The sequence below is a fragment of the Colias eurytheme genome, chromosome 11, assembly GCF_061535395.1.
Source record: "Colias eurytheme isolate Ceu_HAF_F1 chromosome 11, ilColEury1 Martin Lab GWU primary, whole genome shotgun sequence".
Taxonomy (NCBI): Eukaryota; Metazoa; Arthropoda; class Insecta; order Lepidoptera; family Pieridae; genus Colias; species Colias eurytheme.
The window spans coordinates 10,138,592-10,155,898 of NC_142990.1; the positions used below are offsets into that span (position 1 = coordinate 10,138,592).

The window sequence follows — 17,307 nt, forward strand, 5'->3', positions numbered from 1 at the left end:
GTTACTTTATGAATCAGGCATTAGATTTAATTTTTAATATAATTGGTATTGCTAAACAGTTGTAAGTAAATTACAGACATTCTCGCGCTTATTAGTGTTGTTTAAGATACAAAGTAAATATTTTGAGAAGTTTTAAAACAAAAAGTAGCCCATATCACTCCTAGGCTTTTTTTATATTGGTAATAGGGAAGCGCTTGACCACAATCTCGCATGATTTTTACTCCACAGTGAAAGATAAACAAACATACTTCCGCATTTTCAATATTAGTAAGGACCTTTCCTTTTCCACTTTGGGTACCAACATACATTTTTTATCTGTGTAGGTATTATCATTTTATCAGTTTGAAGACTTGTTTGATTGCTGTTGTTATCACACTGTTATTTTTATATTTTATAAAATGTAATTAAGATAATAATTTTTCTGTCTTAAGCCTTTTATGGCAATAGAATTTGTTTTGTTTACCCTTGTATTGTAACTGTGATTGTAACCTTTTGAGAAACAAAGAAAAAAATATGATTAATAATTCGATTTAAGAGCTTAGGTTTAATTATTAAATGATTTAATGTTTTTTGCCTTGAAATGCAAGTTAATATGTAAATGTTTTAAAGGCTAAATATTACCTACTTTGACTTAGAAACAAAACAAATTGTGAAGAGTTTAAACTTTTGAGAAATATAATAATACCTAGGTAGGTATATAATACAGGGATAGTTTAGATTTTTAGCAAATACAACACAACCCAAAAACTACGGTTATCGGTTATCGCTAACTAACATAACATACATGAAAAATAAAATAAAAATTAATAAATAAAAATCATTTATTCCTTATTAACAGCAAAAACTAGTGTTCGTCAAAAATTATGATAAAACTTATTCCTTTTTTCTTAAAGTCAATTTAAGGGGTATCCCCCCCTTTATGCCTTGAACGACATTCATCCAAGGGTTAAGTGGTAGTTCCAGGGGGGTATTCTCTGCTGGTTCAACGGAGAATCTTTGAAGAATTGCTGCCAGACCAGCTAAGGACTGCATCTGGCCCAAACGCGCACCTGTAAGGAATATACATTATTTTGGCAAACTTATTGTTATTTCGTAACTCGGGATATATCTTCTTTACCTTAATCGTAATGGAGAAAAATATGTCAGAGTATTTTTATTTTCTAAGACATTTTCTTAAAAATTCAAACAAATAGAGCTTATGCTCTAGGGTCTACCTGATGTATTTTTTGAATATAAGCCTAAAGTTAAAATTATGGTTAAAATAAATAACGTCTTCTTAAGAATTTTATGATGTATCAAATTATTATATACCTACCTAGCATATGATTTATGCTGATGTTGCATCAAGGTTATTACTATTAGGCTTTACAACTAATTTTTGACGATCTTAAATACATCGTAATTTTTTATACTTCACTACATAGTATAAAACAAAGTCGCTTTCTCTGTCCCTATGTCCCTATGTATGCTTAAATCTGCGGTTTTTTAATAGATAGAGTGATTCAAGAGGAAGGTTTTAGTATATAATTTATTATGTTTTAGACAAAGCGGGCGAAGCCGCGGGCGGAAAGCTAGTATGATATAATGATAAATTATGATATTGTACTCAACGTAAACAGTGACATTGACCATTATTGTCCTTTATATTATCATTTAAGTTATCATTATCATATATTAACAAAAATTTTACTCCTGGCTTAATGATTATCTTCTTTTTTGTTGAATGATATGAATGAAGCACAGACAATGAAGTAAATACATAATAGGTAATTATTGAAGATTTATAAATTATTCGATGTGTCATTAATTATAGTCTGAATCTAAATGTATTTTATTTATTGTTCGAGTTAATTCTATTTAAATTTTTAGTAATTATACTTGAGCTTTTTTGTTAATATTAATTTTAATAGAGCGTAACCTTTGAGCTTGTAGGAATGAAGTTATTGCACCTGCAATCTACATGTTAAATTTTCATGAATTGATGATTTTGATGGCATAATCTGATAACATGAGCCTTTTTTTGTCTTCAATTTAACATACAATAATATTATGTAATCTGTATATTTAGGTTCAATAACCTTAAATAAACATATCACTCGCGATACCATGATAAAACTTGTCTGTAATTTATAATTTCAAGCCTATATTGTATTTAATTTGAGTTAGTTTCGCGTAAAATTGAATTTACTTAAAAATTACATGTAAATTAACTCACCGATACAATTCCTCGGACCAGAACCGAACGGTAAATATGTGAATTTGTTGAGATCTTTTATTTCTGTTGCGAATCTTTCCGGCCAAAACTCATTGGGCCTATCGAAGTATTTCGCATCCTTTTGTATTGCTTGTATCGGGATGATCACTCTCACACCAGGATCTATTGTAATTCCTAACTGGGAGATTGTATAACTTTTAGTGCAAACCCGATTTAATATTCCCAAAGAAGGGAACAATCGCATGCCCTCTTTGAATGCCATATCTAGAAGGGTCATTTCTGCGATAGCGTCATAACATAGTTTATTATTATACTAGTGGTCCGCCCCGGCTTCGCCCGTGGTACATATTTCGCAATAAAAGGTAGCCTATGTCCTTTCTCGGGTATCAAAATATCTCCATACCAAATTTCATGCAAATTGGTTCAGTAGTTTAGGCGTGATTGAGTAACAGACAGACAGACAGACAGAGTTACTTTCGCATTTATAATATTAGTATGGATTTCGATAGAACTTGATCAATTTCGTTTTGGATTTTGACCTGTATGTCTGGATTGAAAGCAAGTTGGTGTAGCGTGAAACTGGTGGCCGAGGATGAAGTTTCGAAGCCAGCGGCGAAGAACACAAAAACTTGGGCAACAAGAATACGGATATCCATATCTAGCTCCGCAGGTTTCGGCGCACCGTTCTCATCGAAGTTCTCAATAGAATCTCCATAAATTTTACTTTTCTCAGACAACTCCAATAGAAGGTCTATGAAATCGTGTCTGCCTGACGGTTTGTAATTCCTCTGTTCAAATATCGATACAACAATATTAGTTATAGCTTCTTCTATATCCTTGTCCGAAAGATATAATTTGCTTCCTAGTTTTGGAAACAATTCCCAAAGACCTAATACGAGAATGTTGCGTATGGATCGCGTAAACATTTTTTTCCCTAAAGCTCTAAACGCGGAATGTTCGTTGTTAATGCTGTCCATTTCAATGCCGAAACCGCAAGCTCCAATGAATTCGGTCGTAAACCGCGCCATCAATTCTCTAACATCGCAAATTCCGCCATTTTTCACAGCATTATCACCTGCAACGTGCAGTTTCTCTGCACAATTCACAATTAAAGGAAACATAGCCTTTAATTTGGCCGTAGTGAAAGCCGGAGTCAACCTTTGACGCAGTAATTTCCACGCATCTCCTTCGATATGAAACAGACTTTTTGATAGAGTTTCTTTATCTTGATTTTTGCCAATACCTCTCACATAAAAGTGATTGAAATCGACATTGAGGATGTCTCGTGCGATTTCCAAATCTCGTATGATCAATTCCGGAGCAGAACCTCTGTAGTAGCCGACCACTTTCTCGTTTGGATATTTGTTGTACAACTCTCCAGATATTTGCGTTAAACTTTTGTATCCGAAGAGATTGTTGAAATGATTTCCAAATATCGGCAACGGTGGCTCATGTTTCACGTTTCTTTTACTCCAGTATCGATAATTTTGTGTTAAATATAATAAAGCAACCGCGATAAACAATAACACGAATATAAACATAATTAGACCGGTCGGCCTCGAGGCTGGTTCTACACTGCACGATTCTCATTTATGTTAGCTCTACCTCAGCTACAGATAAGTTGCGATCACAGATTGAATCATGTCGCAGTGAAATAATATAATTTGCCGTATGGTAAAACGTCTTTTATAATTTACTACTACATACCACATAGGTACTATATTATAATAAGTCCTGCCTGTCTGTCTAATCAAGCAATGATTCTCATTCTATTTTCACTAATGGTTAGCATGGTTCTCCAAGAAGTACAATTTGTTAAGTTTTAGAGCGTATACGCACTATGCGGGTAGCCGCATTGCGGGTAGCCGTCCGGCTGACCGCAAGCACAATTATGTACGGAATATTCATTTCTATGCGCACTGTGCGGTCTGCGGTAGCCGCATCGCACAGTGCGCATAGAAATGAATATTCGTAGCCGGACTACGGTCGGTACCTACCTTTAAATTAATATCATATGTTGCTCGACTCCTACACAGATATTATTGTTGTAAGGTTATTACTATAGTCAGTTTGCTGTTGTTTCTTTTTTGTATTTTTGTTTATGTAAAAACTGGGTTTAGATTAGCAGTTTTAAAGGATGACTCCATGATAATGAATGCAAGAATTAATAATAAATAAAAACAAAACACAAAGGATGCAGCATACAATTTTTATGGGCATCGAGATTACTCCCACTTGTTGTGGGAAAAAATGGTCTCTATGAAAAATGTAAATACCTACCTAACTATTTTCTCCTATAAATGATTATTTTGAATAGTTAGCATATGATAATAACTATCAACATTTATTGATGTTTGATTTTAAGTAAGTATAATATACCTCCTCCTCAAACCTATGGAAAATTTCAATTTTTAAAGTCTTATTTAAAATAGTAAAATAAAGTTTTATTATATTGTATATAAATAATTTTCAGATAATTAATGGAAAAGACAATTTATTTTTTGTACCTACTTACGTTCGTTTGGTGAGGAACCGCCGACTTTTTGAGTAATATGTGACCTCTGTTCCAAATTAAGTTAGGTTACGAAATATTTACACATGCTAAACATTAACATGGCATTGATGTAGTTATATCGGGGCCACCCGCAGTACATGCGAGCGATGTCATATTTGTTAACGCAGCAAACTATGGCCACCCTGCATCGCCTTAATGCATACGTATTGTATTTCTTCAAACGCTGCATTTTTGTTTAGAGATAAGTTTATTAGTTTAAGTATTATTTTATTTCATTCTGAATGTAGAAAGCACTAATTAAAGACGTGTAAATTAAATCTTGTGTTTTTAAAAATCGTCCTTCGGTCCGTCGAAATTTGAGTGGCGCAGCCGGTAGGATACTCGATAATATCCTGCTGCCGAGCTATCAGTAAAGCCATAATTAAGGACCTGTGATAGTGCGGTACAGACGAGTATCCTCGAACTAAATAAATAACTCCCGCGACGCGTACGCGTAAAAAACTGAATCGCTGCAGTGAAGCGCGTACGGAGACCTCAAGGACGAGCATTCAGGATCATAAGTGAAGGACATGGGAGCGAGCAGACTGTGAGTAGACCTCTTCACTCCTGTTTTTCATAGTCCCTGTTTTTCACGAAATCCCCGACCCAAAATAGTCGGCCTAATCATTACGTTTATTTGATTTTGTTCATTACAAGTATCGTGATAAGTCGTAATTTTTAGTGTTTAATTTTAATTGTTAGTTATTTAAGTTAGTGATTTCAAGTGTTATTTTAATTATTTCGTGTTTTAATCGATAAAACTACGCAAAATGGAAGAGATTAAGCTCATTCCTAGGGAAATACTATGTATCATCCCCAAATTTGATGGGGATGAAAAACTGTTAAACCTATTTATCAATAAAAGTGAATATATTATAAGGTCATTCCAAGATGCGAGTAATAACGCACAAAACTTATATGTATACCATGCCATAACGAGCAGGCTTATCGGTAAGGCAGCTTCACTGCTTAGTGATTACCAAAATATAACTTCATGGACTGAATTGAAAGAAATACTTACCCAACATTTCGGAGACCCGCGATCGGAAGAGTGTATAGCATTAGAGTTGGAAGGGTTAAAAATAAAACAAGGTGAAAGTTACATACAGTTTTGCCACAGAATACAAAACGTAAAAAGTTCCCTATTTTCAAAGGTGAACCGCTTCACGGATGAAGGGGTCAAAGCCGCGAAAATGATCATATACAATAATACTGCGTTAAATGTTTTTCTGTACAACCTCCCGGAGGACATGATCCGGATTGTTAGATTAAGGGGTTGTAAAAACTTAGAAAATGCACTTAGCGTAGTTACGGAAGAAGTAAATTTTATACAACAATATAATGCAAAGACTAGTAAGCCAAAACCTATAACCCAAAACACTTTTCAAAATTCATTCAAACCTAATTTTATTACAATGCCTTTAAATCAAAACTTTAAATACGGTAGCCCTCAACAACCAATTGGTTATAGACCTAATTTCGCACAACAATCCCAACCAGATTTGATACAACAACCTCGACCAAATTTTATGCAACAGTTAAGGCAAACACCACAAGCCCAAGGCTATAAATTTGGCACACAATCTAATAATAACCACCAATTGCGACCTTTTCAAAATACCGGTTATAAATTTGGAATCCCAAATCAACAAACAGCCCAACCTCGTTTTAAATTTGGCATACAACATGCCCAGGCACCGAACCCCGGCTTAAATAGCGATGTATCAATGCGTACGGCACCTATGAGGCAAAACGTAACTCATAACATATATTACTGCGATGAACCAAATTATGAAAATTACGATAACTCACCCTTAGATTATAAAGAAGACCCCGCGAACGAGTTATACGAGTATACCGATCCGGAAGTAACTGAAAGCAATTTTAATGACAATAACGAATTTCCTGTTACCGGCCTCCGACGAGACAGTGAAATAATAAATTTAAATTATTGTGACAGCTTCTTAAAATTACCACATATTATAGTTCCCGAAATAAAAGCAAAGTTTCTCATAGATACAGGAAGTAGTCGTTCCTTTATAAGTCCGGCCAAAGCAGAAGAATATTTTAGAGATCATAAACAGTATGAACAATTTACAGTTGTTAGTACCCATGCGCAAAGCACTCATAATGAGGTTATAGAAATTCCATTATTAAAAACTTTTAGAAGCTCACTTTCCCACAAATTTTATGTATACAATGTAGACAGTAAGTTTGATGGATTAATCGGATCTGATTTACTTAAGAAATTAGATGCAAATATCGATATGAAGCACCAAGTTTTAGAAACATTTAACGCCAAAATACCGATTATATATAACCCTCCGTTAAGAATCACCTTAGAGCCTCGATCAGAAACTAGTGTATCAATTCCAACTAACCTTCAGAACGGTGACGCTATATTAGATTTTCAGACTTTTTGTGAAAGCGTTCGTATGCCAGCAGCAATAGTCGACGTGTCAATGAAAGTTAATGTAGATGAAAAGGAGCGAAATCTTCAAAAACACTTAACCGATGAAAATATAGTAAAAGTTAGTAACGACCAGGCGGGAAAATGTGACCGACCCTTGACGCTAATTACAATTTCGTCTGATTCAGACCGAACAGTGCCTATCACTAAAAATAATCGCCCGAGGTCCCCATATTCGATTCCGTCACCTGATAGTAGTACAATAAGCGTGGAAAGCAGCACCTTGACCGCGTCTAGCAATAATAGCGAAAATACAGATACGGTTCATTCAGCTCGCGATCTTGATACGGAAGGCATGCTGATTCTAGATCAAGCTGTAGATTTTAATAGACAATTAACTCAACAATTTGTAAAAGATCACCACAAACGCACAAAATTCTTATACAAATATCTTACAGACAAAATTATTCATAAGAAACAGGTTATTAAGGATAAGCATGGCGGTGAAAATTATTTTAACATAGACATAGGAGATTCAGTTTACATTAAAGGATTTAACACGAGACGTGCTAAAGATAAGCCTAGGTATCAGAAAGCGATAGTCACGGGACCGATCCATAGAAATGTTGTGCCAGTAACGACACACAATCGTGAGACTAAAGTTCCAATTAAATACATTAAGCGTCCTCCGCAGGCTACTGCTTCTGACGATCCATGTGATCCAAAACCAGGGCCTTCAACTGCACCAGATTAAACGGAATCCCGGAATACTACCCCTCCGTGAAGGCTATGCAGTCGTCAGCAATGACACATGGAGAGTTATTAAGGTGTTAGATTTAAAGTTAATATATGACGATTTAGAATTTAATATAAATAGTTATCTATCATTTAGAAATCAGGTTCATAGTTGTATTGATGTAAAAGCGTTAGGTTCCGATTTTACTACAACCGAATTACAAACAGATTATCATATGAATTATACTATTGATAAATTTGAACAATTAATTCCGTCTTCTAGATCTAAACGTGGTTTATTAAATCCACTTGGTTCAGTTATAAAAATTATCACCGGTAACCTCGACAACGAAGATGCTATACAATTTGAAAACACTATTGAAAAATTAAAGACTAAACAAGACTCTATAATACATAAGATGACGATCGTTACTGAGATGGTGGGTTCGTTATTAAATGTGGCTGAAATATCTAATAACAATTTCATTGCAATCCAGAATAAGCTAAATGTAATTGATTCGCTTTTAAATGACACAAATTTACATCAAAAGACTAATGAAATTATACATACATATTCTGCATTTTTACATAATTTTATGTCTATTTACGTTAGATTAAGTGAAATTGAAACTGCTGTAGCTTTTAGTAAAATTAAACTTTTACACCAATCCGTTGTAGATACGAAGGAATTATTACTTTTATTAAAAAATATTGAAACTAGCTCTAAGTTACCATTTCCAGTAAATTTAGATAATGTTCTTAAAATCGAACAATTAATAGAAGTACAAACTTATGTAAAACAAAGTCAAATAAAATTCGTAATGACTATTCCATTAATTACTGATGATATTTACTCATATTTTAAAGTAATACCTTTACCTATATTTAACGAAGAAAAAGGTCAGACTTCCCTTATCCTTCCCAAATACCCATATGTCCTTGTGAAGGGGTTGAAAACGATGCCACTTTCACAACCATGCAAAGAAATTGATGAAGACCGGTTCCTATGCCCGGAAATACTGACATCAACATTATATAAAGATGATTGTTTAACCGATCTTCTGCGGCTATCCACAAATGTTTCCAGTTGTCAGCAGATTCCCATTTCCATAGATGACGTGAAAATCGACAATGTTCTACCAAATAGATGGATACTTTACGTAAATGTGGAAACAGTACTTACTAAGGTCTGTGAAAATGAGGTAACCCAAGAATTTCTTCGTGGTACTTATTTATTGGCGTTAGACGAGATTGGCTGCTACGTGAAAATCGGAGATATAACACTAAAAGAAATATGATGCGAATGGAAATGATATTATATACCCAAGTTTACCAAAAATTATATTACCAAATTTGATGAACTCCCAGACCGACAGGAAGCCTGTTAACCTGAAGGGTGCAAATTTAACTGACATAAATATGCTTAGGCATTTAATTGAAAATAGTGAAAATAGTGAAAACCAGTTTAATAGTACAGTGAATAGTGCCGTCGGAGTGATTAACATTATAACTTTTGTATTAATCGTAATTATAATTGTAATCGTCATAGTTATTAAGTCTAAATTAAGAAAAATATGTATTCAAGAAAACCCTTCAGATTTTCTTGAAACTGAGGATGGAGGAGTTATATCGGGGCCACCCGCAGTACATGCGAGCGATGTCATATTTGTTAACGCAGCAAACTATGGCCACCCTGCATCGCCTTAATGCATACGTATTGTATTTCTTCAAACGCTGCATTTTTGTTTAGAGATAAGTTTATTAGTTTAAGTATTATTTTATTTCATTCTGAATGTAGAAAGCACTAATTAAAGACGTGTAAATTAAATCTTGTGTTTTTAAAAATCGTCCTTCGGTCCGTCGAAATTTGAGTATGTATTCATAAAAATAATAATAATATTAGGCGGCACGTGTTGATTAAAGTTCGCTTTTTAATGTACATTGATATTACTAGGCAAAACACACAACATATTTGCGTAACTTTCAATAAAACCCTAGGTCAAAACATGTGTTTTGTTAAAATGCCAAACAAATATTACAAATAGTTGTAATGAGTACATAATTTCTATGCATTATATTTGATTATACTTAGGCGTATAATATCTCAACAATAGACGTCGTTAGAGAATTACATAGGTATATATCTATACTAATATTATAAAGAGGAAAGGTTTGTATGTATGTATGTATGGTTTTCACGCATAAACTACTGGACCGATTTTGATGAAATTTGGCACAGACAATCTTTAGACCCTGAGAAAGAACATAGGCTACCTTTTATTGCGAAATATGTACCACGGGCGAAGCCGGGGCGGACCACTAGTTGTTTATAAATTGATGATCGCAAATTCAATTATTAGAACACTAACAAATGTTACACATTTTATTATTGTACCTACTAGGTTTGTGGAGACGAATGTTTGTTAGTCGTTGACTCTACAGTCTACTCTCTAGTTGTTTCGAAGATTAGATCGAACAGATAAAAATGTTGAATGACATGTAAACAAATGCATAAACAGCTACAGTAGATAATATCTAAAATTGTTTATTAACCCTTGTTAGCAAAATGAGTTTTGTCACACTCTCTTTTTTTAATTTAGATATAGAGAAAAAAAACAAACATTATAGAATCCGTTTAAACAGCAATTACATAGGCACAATTTCGCATGACATACCCGAGACAATGTTATTTTATATATTTGTGGGTATATACTTAATCTCTTATATATAAAAATGAATCGCAAAATGTGTTGGTAAGCGCATAACTCGAGAACGGCTGAACCGATTTCGATAATTCTTTTTTTATTATATTCCTTGAAGTACGAGGATAGTTCTTATGTAGAGAAAACGTAAATATTATGTACCACGGGCGAAGCCGGGGCGGACCGCTAGTAGATAATATATATGTGTAGTCAAAATACAATAACAGTGCCTTTGTCAGACTGTAATGATTATCGTTTTTGTAGAGTTTTCAAATACCATTTGTCATTATAGCCTAAACCCACTGCTCGATTCGGCAGGTATCTGTTTTTTATGATTTTTTTTAAATTAATATTTAGGAGGTAGGTACACAACGGATTAGTGATAATTTGCTTGTAAAAAAATAGCTGCAAGTATTTGTAATTATTTTAATCATTTTGCTTATAGATATAAATTGCACTTGCAATTGTAAAATTAATTATTAACAGTCATTTTTGTTGAATATAAATACATTTTTTCCAATTATTCACAGGCTCATCGCTAATCCTCTGTGTAGAATATTAATTCTAGATTAATTTTAATAAAAAACAGATACCTGCAGAATTGAGCATTCGGATTTCAGGGTATAATCACAAATGGACATAAAAAAAAACTAGATAATTGTATTATCTTATATTATAAGCGCAGCGTAAATTAAATTCACCTCAACTCATTTACCACTTAGTATCATCATGGACAAATATATATTTATTGGGTCCATGGTAAACAATTCGAATGATAAGAAAATAACATCGCCTGCAGGAATATAACTGCAACTCTCTGTCTGCTGTTTCATTAATAGCTGCTACTACAAAACTCACAGTAAATATTTTTAACTAGAAATCTGCCCGCGGCTTCGCCCGCATTTTCAAAGGAAAACCCGCATAGTTCCCGTTCCCGTGAGATTTCCGGGATAAAACCTATCCTATGTGTTAATCCAAGTTACCCTCTATATGTGTGCTAAATTTCATTGTAATCGGTTCAGTAGTGTTTACGTGAAAGAGTAACAAACATCCATACATCCATACATCCATACAAACTTTCGCCTTTATAATAGTATTAAGATACTGTAAAAAAATCTGAATCACCAAGCCATTTATCTTTATCTTCATATATATTACATTAAGTACATGTGTTTTTTTTATTCATGACAAGATTCAAAATATTTCACACTATTTTTTTTACTGCCACCTAGGGGCTATCATGATGTTTTAAAGCAGTATTAACTCCTGTATGAGAAAGTGATGGCGCAAGATAACCTGTGTTATGTTAATATGTTCTTTTATTTTTCTACACTGGAAAAAACTCTACTGTGTACATAATGTTTTTAGATTTGATAGCTGAGAGTACCCCTGAAAGGTAAGTAGGTACCGACTTAAAATTTTTGGATATAAAATTTTACTCAATGAAAACACTCCAATATTTATAAAAAACATGAAACCTGCATTCAAAGATGCTGATAGTATTAAAAAATAATTCCAGCTGATAAGGAAATTATAATATTATTATGTATAATTTTTAATTTTCGCAAGAAAACACGTAAAAAAAGTTAACAAACATGTTATAGTTTTTTGACCACATAAACTCATTCGATCAATTATCAGGCAGGTAAACATACATAAATTGTAAAGTTCAAATGTTATCATCGCTTATGAGTTATGAAATGAGACCCATACAACTAGAATCAGCAAGAAAGTCAATAAAGGGCAAAGTAAACAAAACAAGAGTCACCGTAGTACAAGAATAACCCTGGAATGTCGGATATTGCAGGCATTCGAGATTTACAGGTGTTCATATTCTTGCTTCTGAATTCAGGCAGCAGGCTGCCAGTACGCGTTCACACGCCGGCGCGTACGCACGTGCCGATCGATTCGGAGTAGCATTGTTTACACGATACGTATTGAGACTCGATCGTGGATGGTGAAAATTGTGTGAAAGGAGTAGATACAATAAATTAAATAAGTTTTAACACCGAGATGAAGGTACTTACGGTAGAAGATAAAGTTGTTAGTGTGGGGAATGAGAGAGAGCCTACTGTAGACGTTGAAGTTCCGAAATCTATAAGAGAAGAATTAAACAGGTGAGGGTCTAGGATGCAAAATATTAAAAAATTAGTATCACATTGAAATTGGAAAGTAGACTTTTCCTCTAGAAAATAATTGACAACAGGTGCATTGTTTATAGTCCAGGTTTCTTTGAAATAATAAAAACTAAAGTGTTCTGATGTAGAGGAATGTTAATTTAAAACTTTTACGTATTAGATAACATAAAAACTGATTTTAAAACATTGGAAAAGAAAATAATTGTAAGATATACAAAAATTTAACATAAACAATAACTCCAAATAACAGACCTTAATTTAATTTAAAGAAACGTGAAAGCTTTAATATAAGAAACATAAAAAAAAGTTTAAGAGAGATTTTAATTGTGTGATGTGATTGATGATTGAAATAATGGACAATTGAAAATTATTAAGACAAGTATAGATATAAGATAATATAATAAATCAGCAATACCAAATAATAATAACCATATCTGCAAAAATTTCATAAAATGAGTTGTATATAAGCAAGTTCGTTAGGTCAGACGCTCTTGGCTCGTCTCCAAAATGATACAACCGCGTGGTATGCGCTGTTTACGCATTGTTGATGTTTTTCATAGTACCGATAATGGAATGCTGTTTAATTCATTTTAATTTTAACAGAAACATGTATAATATTGTAATATTATACGTTATCATGAATGCTGTTATATATAACATTATAAAATATAATATAAAATAGTTAAACATTTAAAAATAATTGCGATCTATTGATGAACGAAATCATCTGGAATGTGTTTAAAAATATACAAAAAAGCATCTAATCATTAATATAGGGAAGATTACATGTGTGACGGCACAGCCATTGCGAATCCCATTAAATAGATAAATTGGTACGAGATCAAATTAATGTGACAATCATGTATGAAGACTAGAAGTCGAGCTTTAAAACGATAGAGTATTATTCTAATCCAACGATATAACAGAAATCCCTTGTTGATGTATGACGATTTGTTTACGAATTTATAGTTCATCTTTGTTGGCGAACTTTCTCTTCAATAAATAATTTTGAGACACCATTTTTATAATAAAAATATTAAACAGTCTACTCTGCACTAAATAAATACACATCGACGGTGATTTATAAAATTTATCTTAAAGGTTAATACTGATCTTTCAGATTTTTTTTACCAAATTAAATTTATTGTCTACAGAGGTTGCCCCTTGGGAGTGTCCCGTGTGATCGACTCAGTATACATATGTGGTGCCCATGCGTTGCCTGGAGCTGTGAAGGCGTTACGACCAGGTCTTGTGGTCAATGCTGCACCAGAACTACCACCGCCACCAGAAGACTATGTTCCCAGGCATTATGTACCACTCCTGGACACACCTAATTCAGATATGCATCCTTATATGGAGAGCGTTGCAGACTTAATACATGAAGTGAGTAATCCATACTTATATCCATACTTATATTATAAATGCGAAAGTAACTCTGTCTGTCTGTCTGTTACTCAATCACGCCTAAACTACTGAACCAATTTGCATGAAATTTGATATGGAGATATTTTGATACCCGAGAAAGGACATAGGCTACCTTTTATTGCGAAATATGTACCACGGGTGAAGCCGGGGCGGACCACTAGTTTTCTATAAAAAATCATAAAGGAGAATGGGCATTTTACTATGGAAGTTGGGCCTGAACCCTTGAGTTGGACCAATACACATGAGATATTGTTTTTATAATAGATCATAACACATACATAACGGGAAAAATATATATAAAAAAATAATCAACCGGGTTTTTGTACAGTCACATCAAGTTTTATTACTTTGTGTATAATATTTTTTGCAATAAATAACTGTTATAAGACAATGACAATATCTTTATGTTACTCCAATTCACTTTCACTTACAAATATGTACTAATCTTAAGCCTTCTAATAACCGAAATACACTAATATTATGTTTTGTAACAGGTACCTATACCGTGTTTATTATAATTCAACGTAGTTAGACGTTTTTTATGGTTAAACTCAGTCACTCCAGTGACATTTAGATTTATATTTACTTCACTCGAATTAAAAACACCGTTATTGTGCGCAAAATAATAGCCAAATAAATAAAACTTTTTGCCTTGACTGTACAAGAACCCGGTTGATTTATTTTTTTATTTTATTTTTTTCGTAAGGTATGTGTAATGATCTATCACAAAAACAATATTTCGTGTGTATTGGTCTTAGCCCAAGTTTCAGGCCCAATTTGCCCATTCTCCTTTGCTTTTAATAGGAACATAAGGCTAACGTAAAATAACAGAAAACAGTATATAGTTTAAAACAGTATCAGATTCAATAGTTTCAAAAAATACCTTTTTTTGTTTACTTTCAGAAGATTACTAGTCATAAGCCATATCCACGTTCGTCAATTATATAATGACTACTTAATATTTGTTTCAGGTAGTTGCAAGAAACGAGGAAGTACTAGTACATTGTGTGGCGGGAGTATCTCGCTCAGTCACCCTTTGCTTGGCGTATCTGGTGAAATGGCACAAAATGACCCTGAGGGACGCTTACCATCACATGAAACGAAGAAGGTAAGGATTGTTAGTAATTTTGTATTTGATAACTTCATTAGGTGTTTTACTACTTTTAATCACTTAATTTGGTGATTAAGTTAGGTATCACTTGTCTGATTGAGTGTGGTCTGAAGAACAACGCATTCTTTATGAAGTTTGCCAATTCATTAGTAAGAAGTAGACCATCTTACCCAATGGTTGCAAATTATCTTAATTTTATAAATTACGCAAATGGTTCGAAAACCGATGAGTCATTCCTATCTGCATCAGTATCTGTGCATCTGAACGGATGGGTGACCGCATTTTTGGTTGGTTTGGTCTTAAAGATATAAATAAATTCTAGAACCTATAATAATGTTAGAAGTGAAGCTCATAAAGATATTTTAAATACCTACTGATGATAAAGGATAATATGTTGCCCATTTAAAATATGTTATAAATATTGAAATTGTCCAAGTCAAGTCCAAGGCATCTGAACAAATGAATGATTCAGAGAATGTTAACGACATAGACCTTGTTTATATTAGGTCAATTATAGACGGAGTATTACAAAAGCAAAACATAAAAATTGTATAATTTCAGCTAGATGTAAAAATTTACGGTATTTTGCAGGCCACAAATCCGACCGAACACAGGATTCTTCAAACAGCTCATAAAATACGAAGAGAGACTATTTGGAGAGGCGTCAGTTAAAATGGTGTACTGTGAAGCGATTGACAAAGAGATTCCTGATGTATACGAGCCAGATTACAGCGGCATGACGTGGTTCAGACAACGGTATGGACCTATTGAAAATAGCTAGCTGTACCAGTCGCGTTAATTATTCTACGATTATAAGGCACTGATGTAATAGTCTTAAGTTGAAATGCTTGGAGTAATTGGGTTATGCACGCTATTTATAAGACTGAGGAATGAGTGTGAACGATAATGCCTAGCTAACTTTAAGCAATTAAGGAATTATGAGTTATGTTACGTTTATGAAGAAGCGTTGTAAATTATTTGTGCTGTATATTAAAATTGTGATAATTTATGTAATTTTGTGTAAGCAATATTATGTTAAGGGACCAAATAAATGGAAATGATTTTTATGTTTGTATTTTTATTTATACCCAAAGAATACATACATGATAAATCCAAAATTCACCAATCAAAACACTTTATAGATAGAGACTGTTTCTGAAACAGTTTTGAAAATACAGCCTTGTAAAGAAAACTCATTGATTAAATTTGCCTTGATCCAAATATCATACTTACCAAATAGTAAGGGAGTAAAGAATAATGACTAATTCCATTGAAGCAATGTTGTTGGCCCCGTGGCATTGAGCGAGCGTTCAAAAATACATTGGCGCCGAAGTTAGGTACGCGTGTCATTCAGAGCTAATAGTAAGCTACCTATTGTTTTTAAGTTTTGCCCTTAAGTACTGGAAAATGAATACTGAAGAGCAGTTTCAGCAACGACAATAGCTTTAGTTGGAAGTACACATTGGTTTTTAGAGTTAGTAGGCGGTATACAAAGGGTCAAATTTGTATAATAGCTTGTGTAGCGCACGTCGTAGAAGCCTACATGACTTCTATTAGGTGCTACATACGATACGAAAGGAATCATTTCGAGCTAAGTAGTAGTTATAGACCATTGTTCACAAATATGCGCGATTGGCGTCATTTTGATTCAATTTTTTTGGTGTCAATAAATAAAATCTTCTATTTGAAGTAAGACTAAGACTTAATAAATTCAGATCATATTACATACAATTCTTGAATTGGATCTAGTCTTATTTTCTAGTAAGAAAGTATGCGAAATGATAGTTTTAGATATTATTAGCTTCGCGATCTGTTATACAGATGCTTTTAAACATTGTAGGAGACTGACAATGCAAATACTTCCTGATTGTGTAAGCGGGATTAAAATAAATTTTAGATCATACGAAACAGTCATGTGTTTCTTCATTATATTAGTCTAACCTGGTTGTTAAAAATTTTATATAGATTTTTTTGAAGGATGAACATAAATTAAGGTTTTTATTTAGTTTTTAAAATG

At 33.4% G+C, this 17,307-nt stretch overlaps 2 protein-coding genes across 2 annotated transcripts; one reads left to right on the forward strand and one right to left on the reverse strand.

The window, feature by feature from the left end:
- Positions 1-803: 803 nt before the first annotated feature.
- Positions 804-3,806, reverse strand: LOC149904829 (cytochrome P450 6a2-like). The gene is made up of 3 exons (XM_090106876.1): positions 2,715-3,806; positions 2,216-2,527; positions 804-1,049 (listed from the first exon to the last, which is right to left on the reverse strand). Exons 1-3 carry the CDS (start codon positions 3,754-3,756, stop codon positions 874-876), a joined length of 1,530 nt encoding a protein of 509 aa, XP_089963002.1. The 5' UTR covers positions 3,757-3,806; the 3' UTR covers positions 804-873.
- Positions 3,807-12,471: 8,665 nt separating this feature from the next.
- LOC149904830 (dual specificity protein phosphatase 14-like) lies at positions 12,472-16,357 on the forward strand. Its single transcript, XM_090107029.1, has 4 exons — positions 12,472-12,733; positions 13,909-14,137; positions 15,151-15,287; positions 15,882-16,357. Exons 1-4 carry the CDS (start codon positions 12,630-12,632, stop codon positions 16,069-16,071), a joined length of 660 nt encoding a protein of 219 aa, XP_089963155.1. The 5' UTR covers positions 12,472-12,629; the 3' UTR covers positions 16,072-16,357.
- The last annotated feature ends 950 nt before the right edge of the window (positions 16,358-17,307 follow it).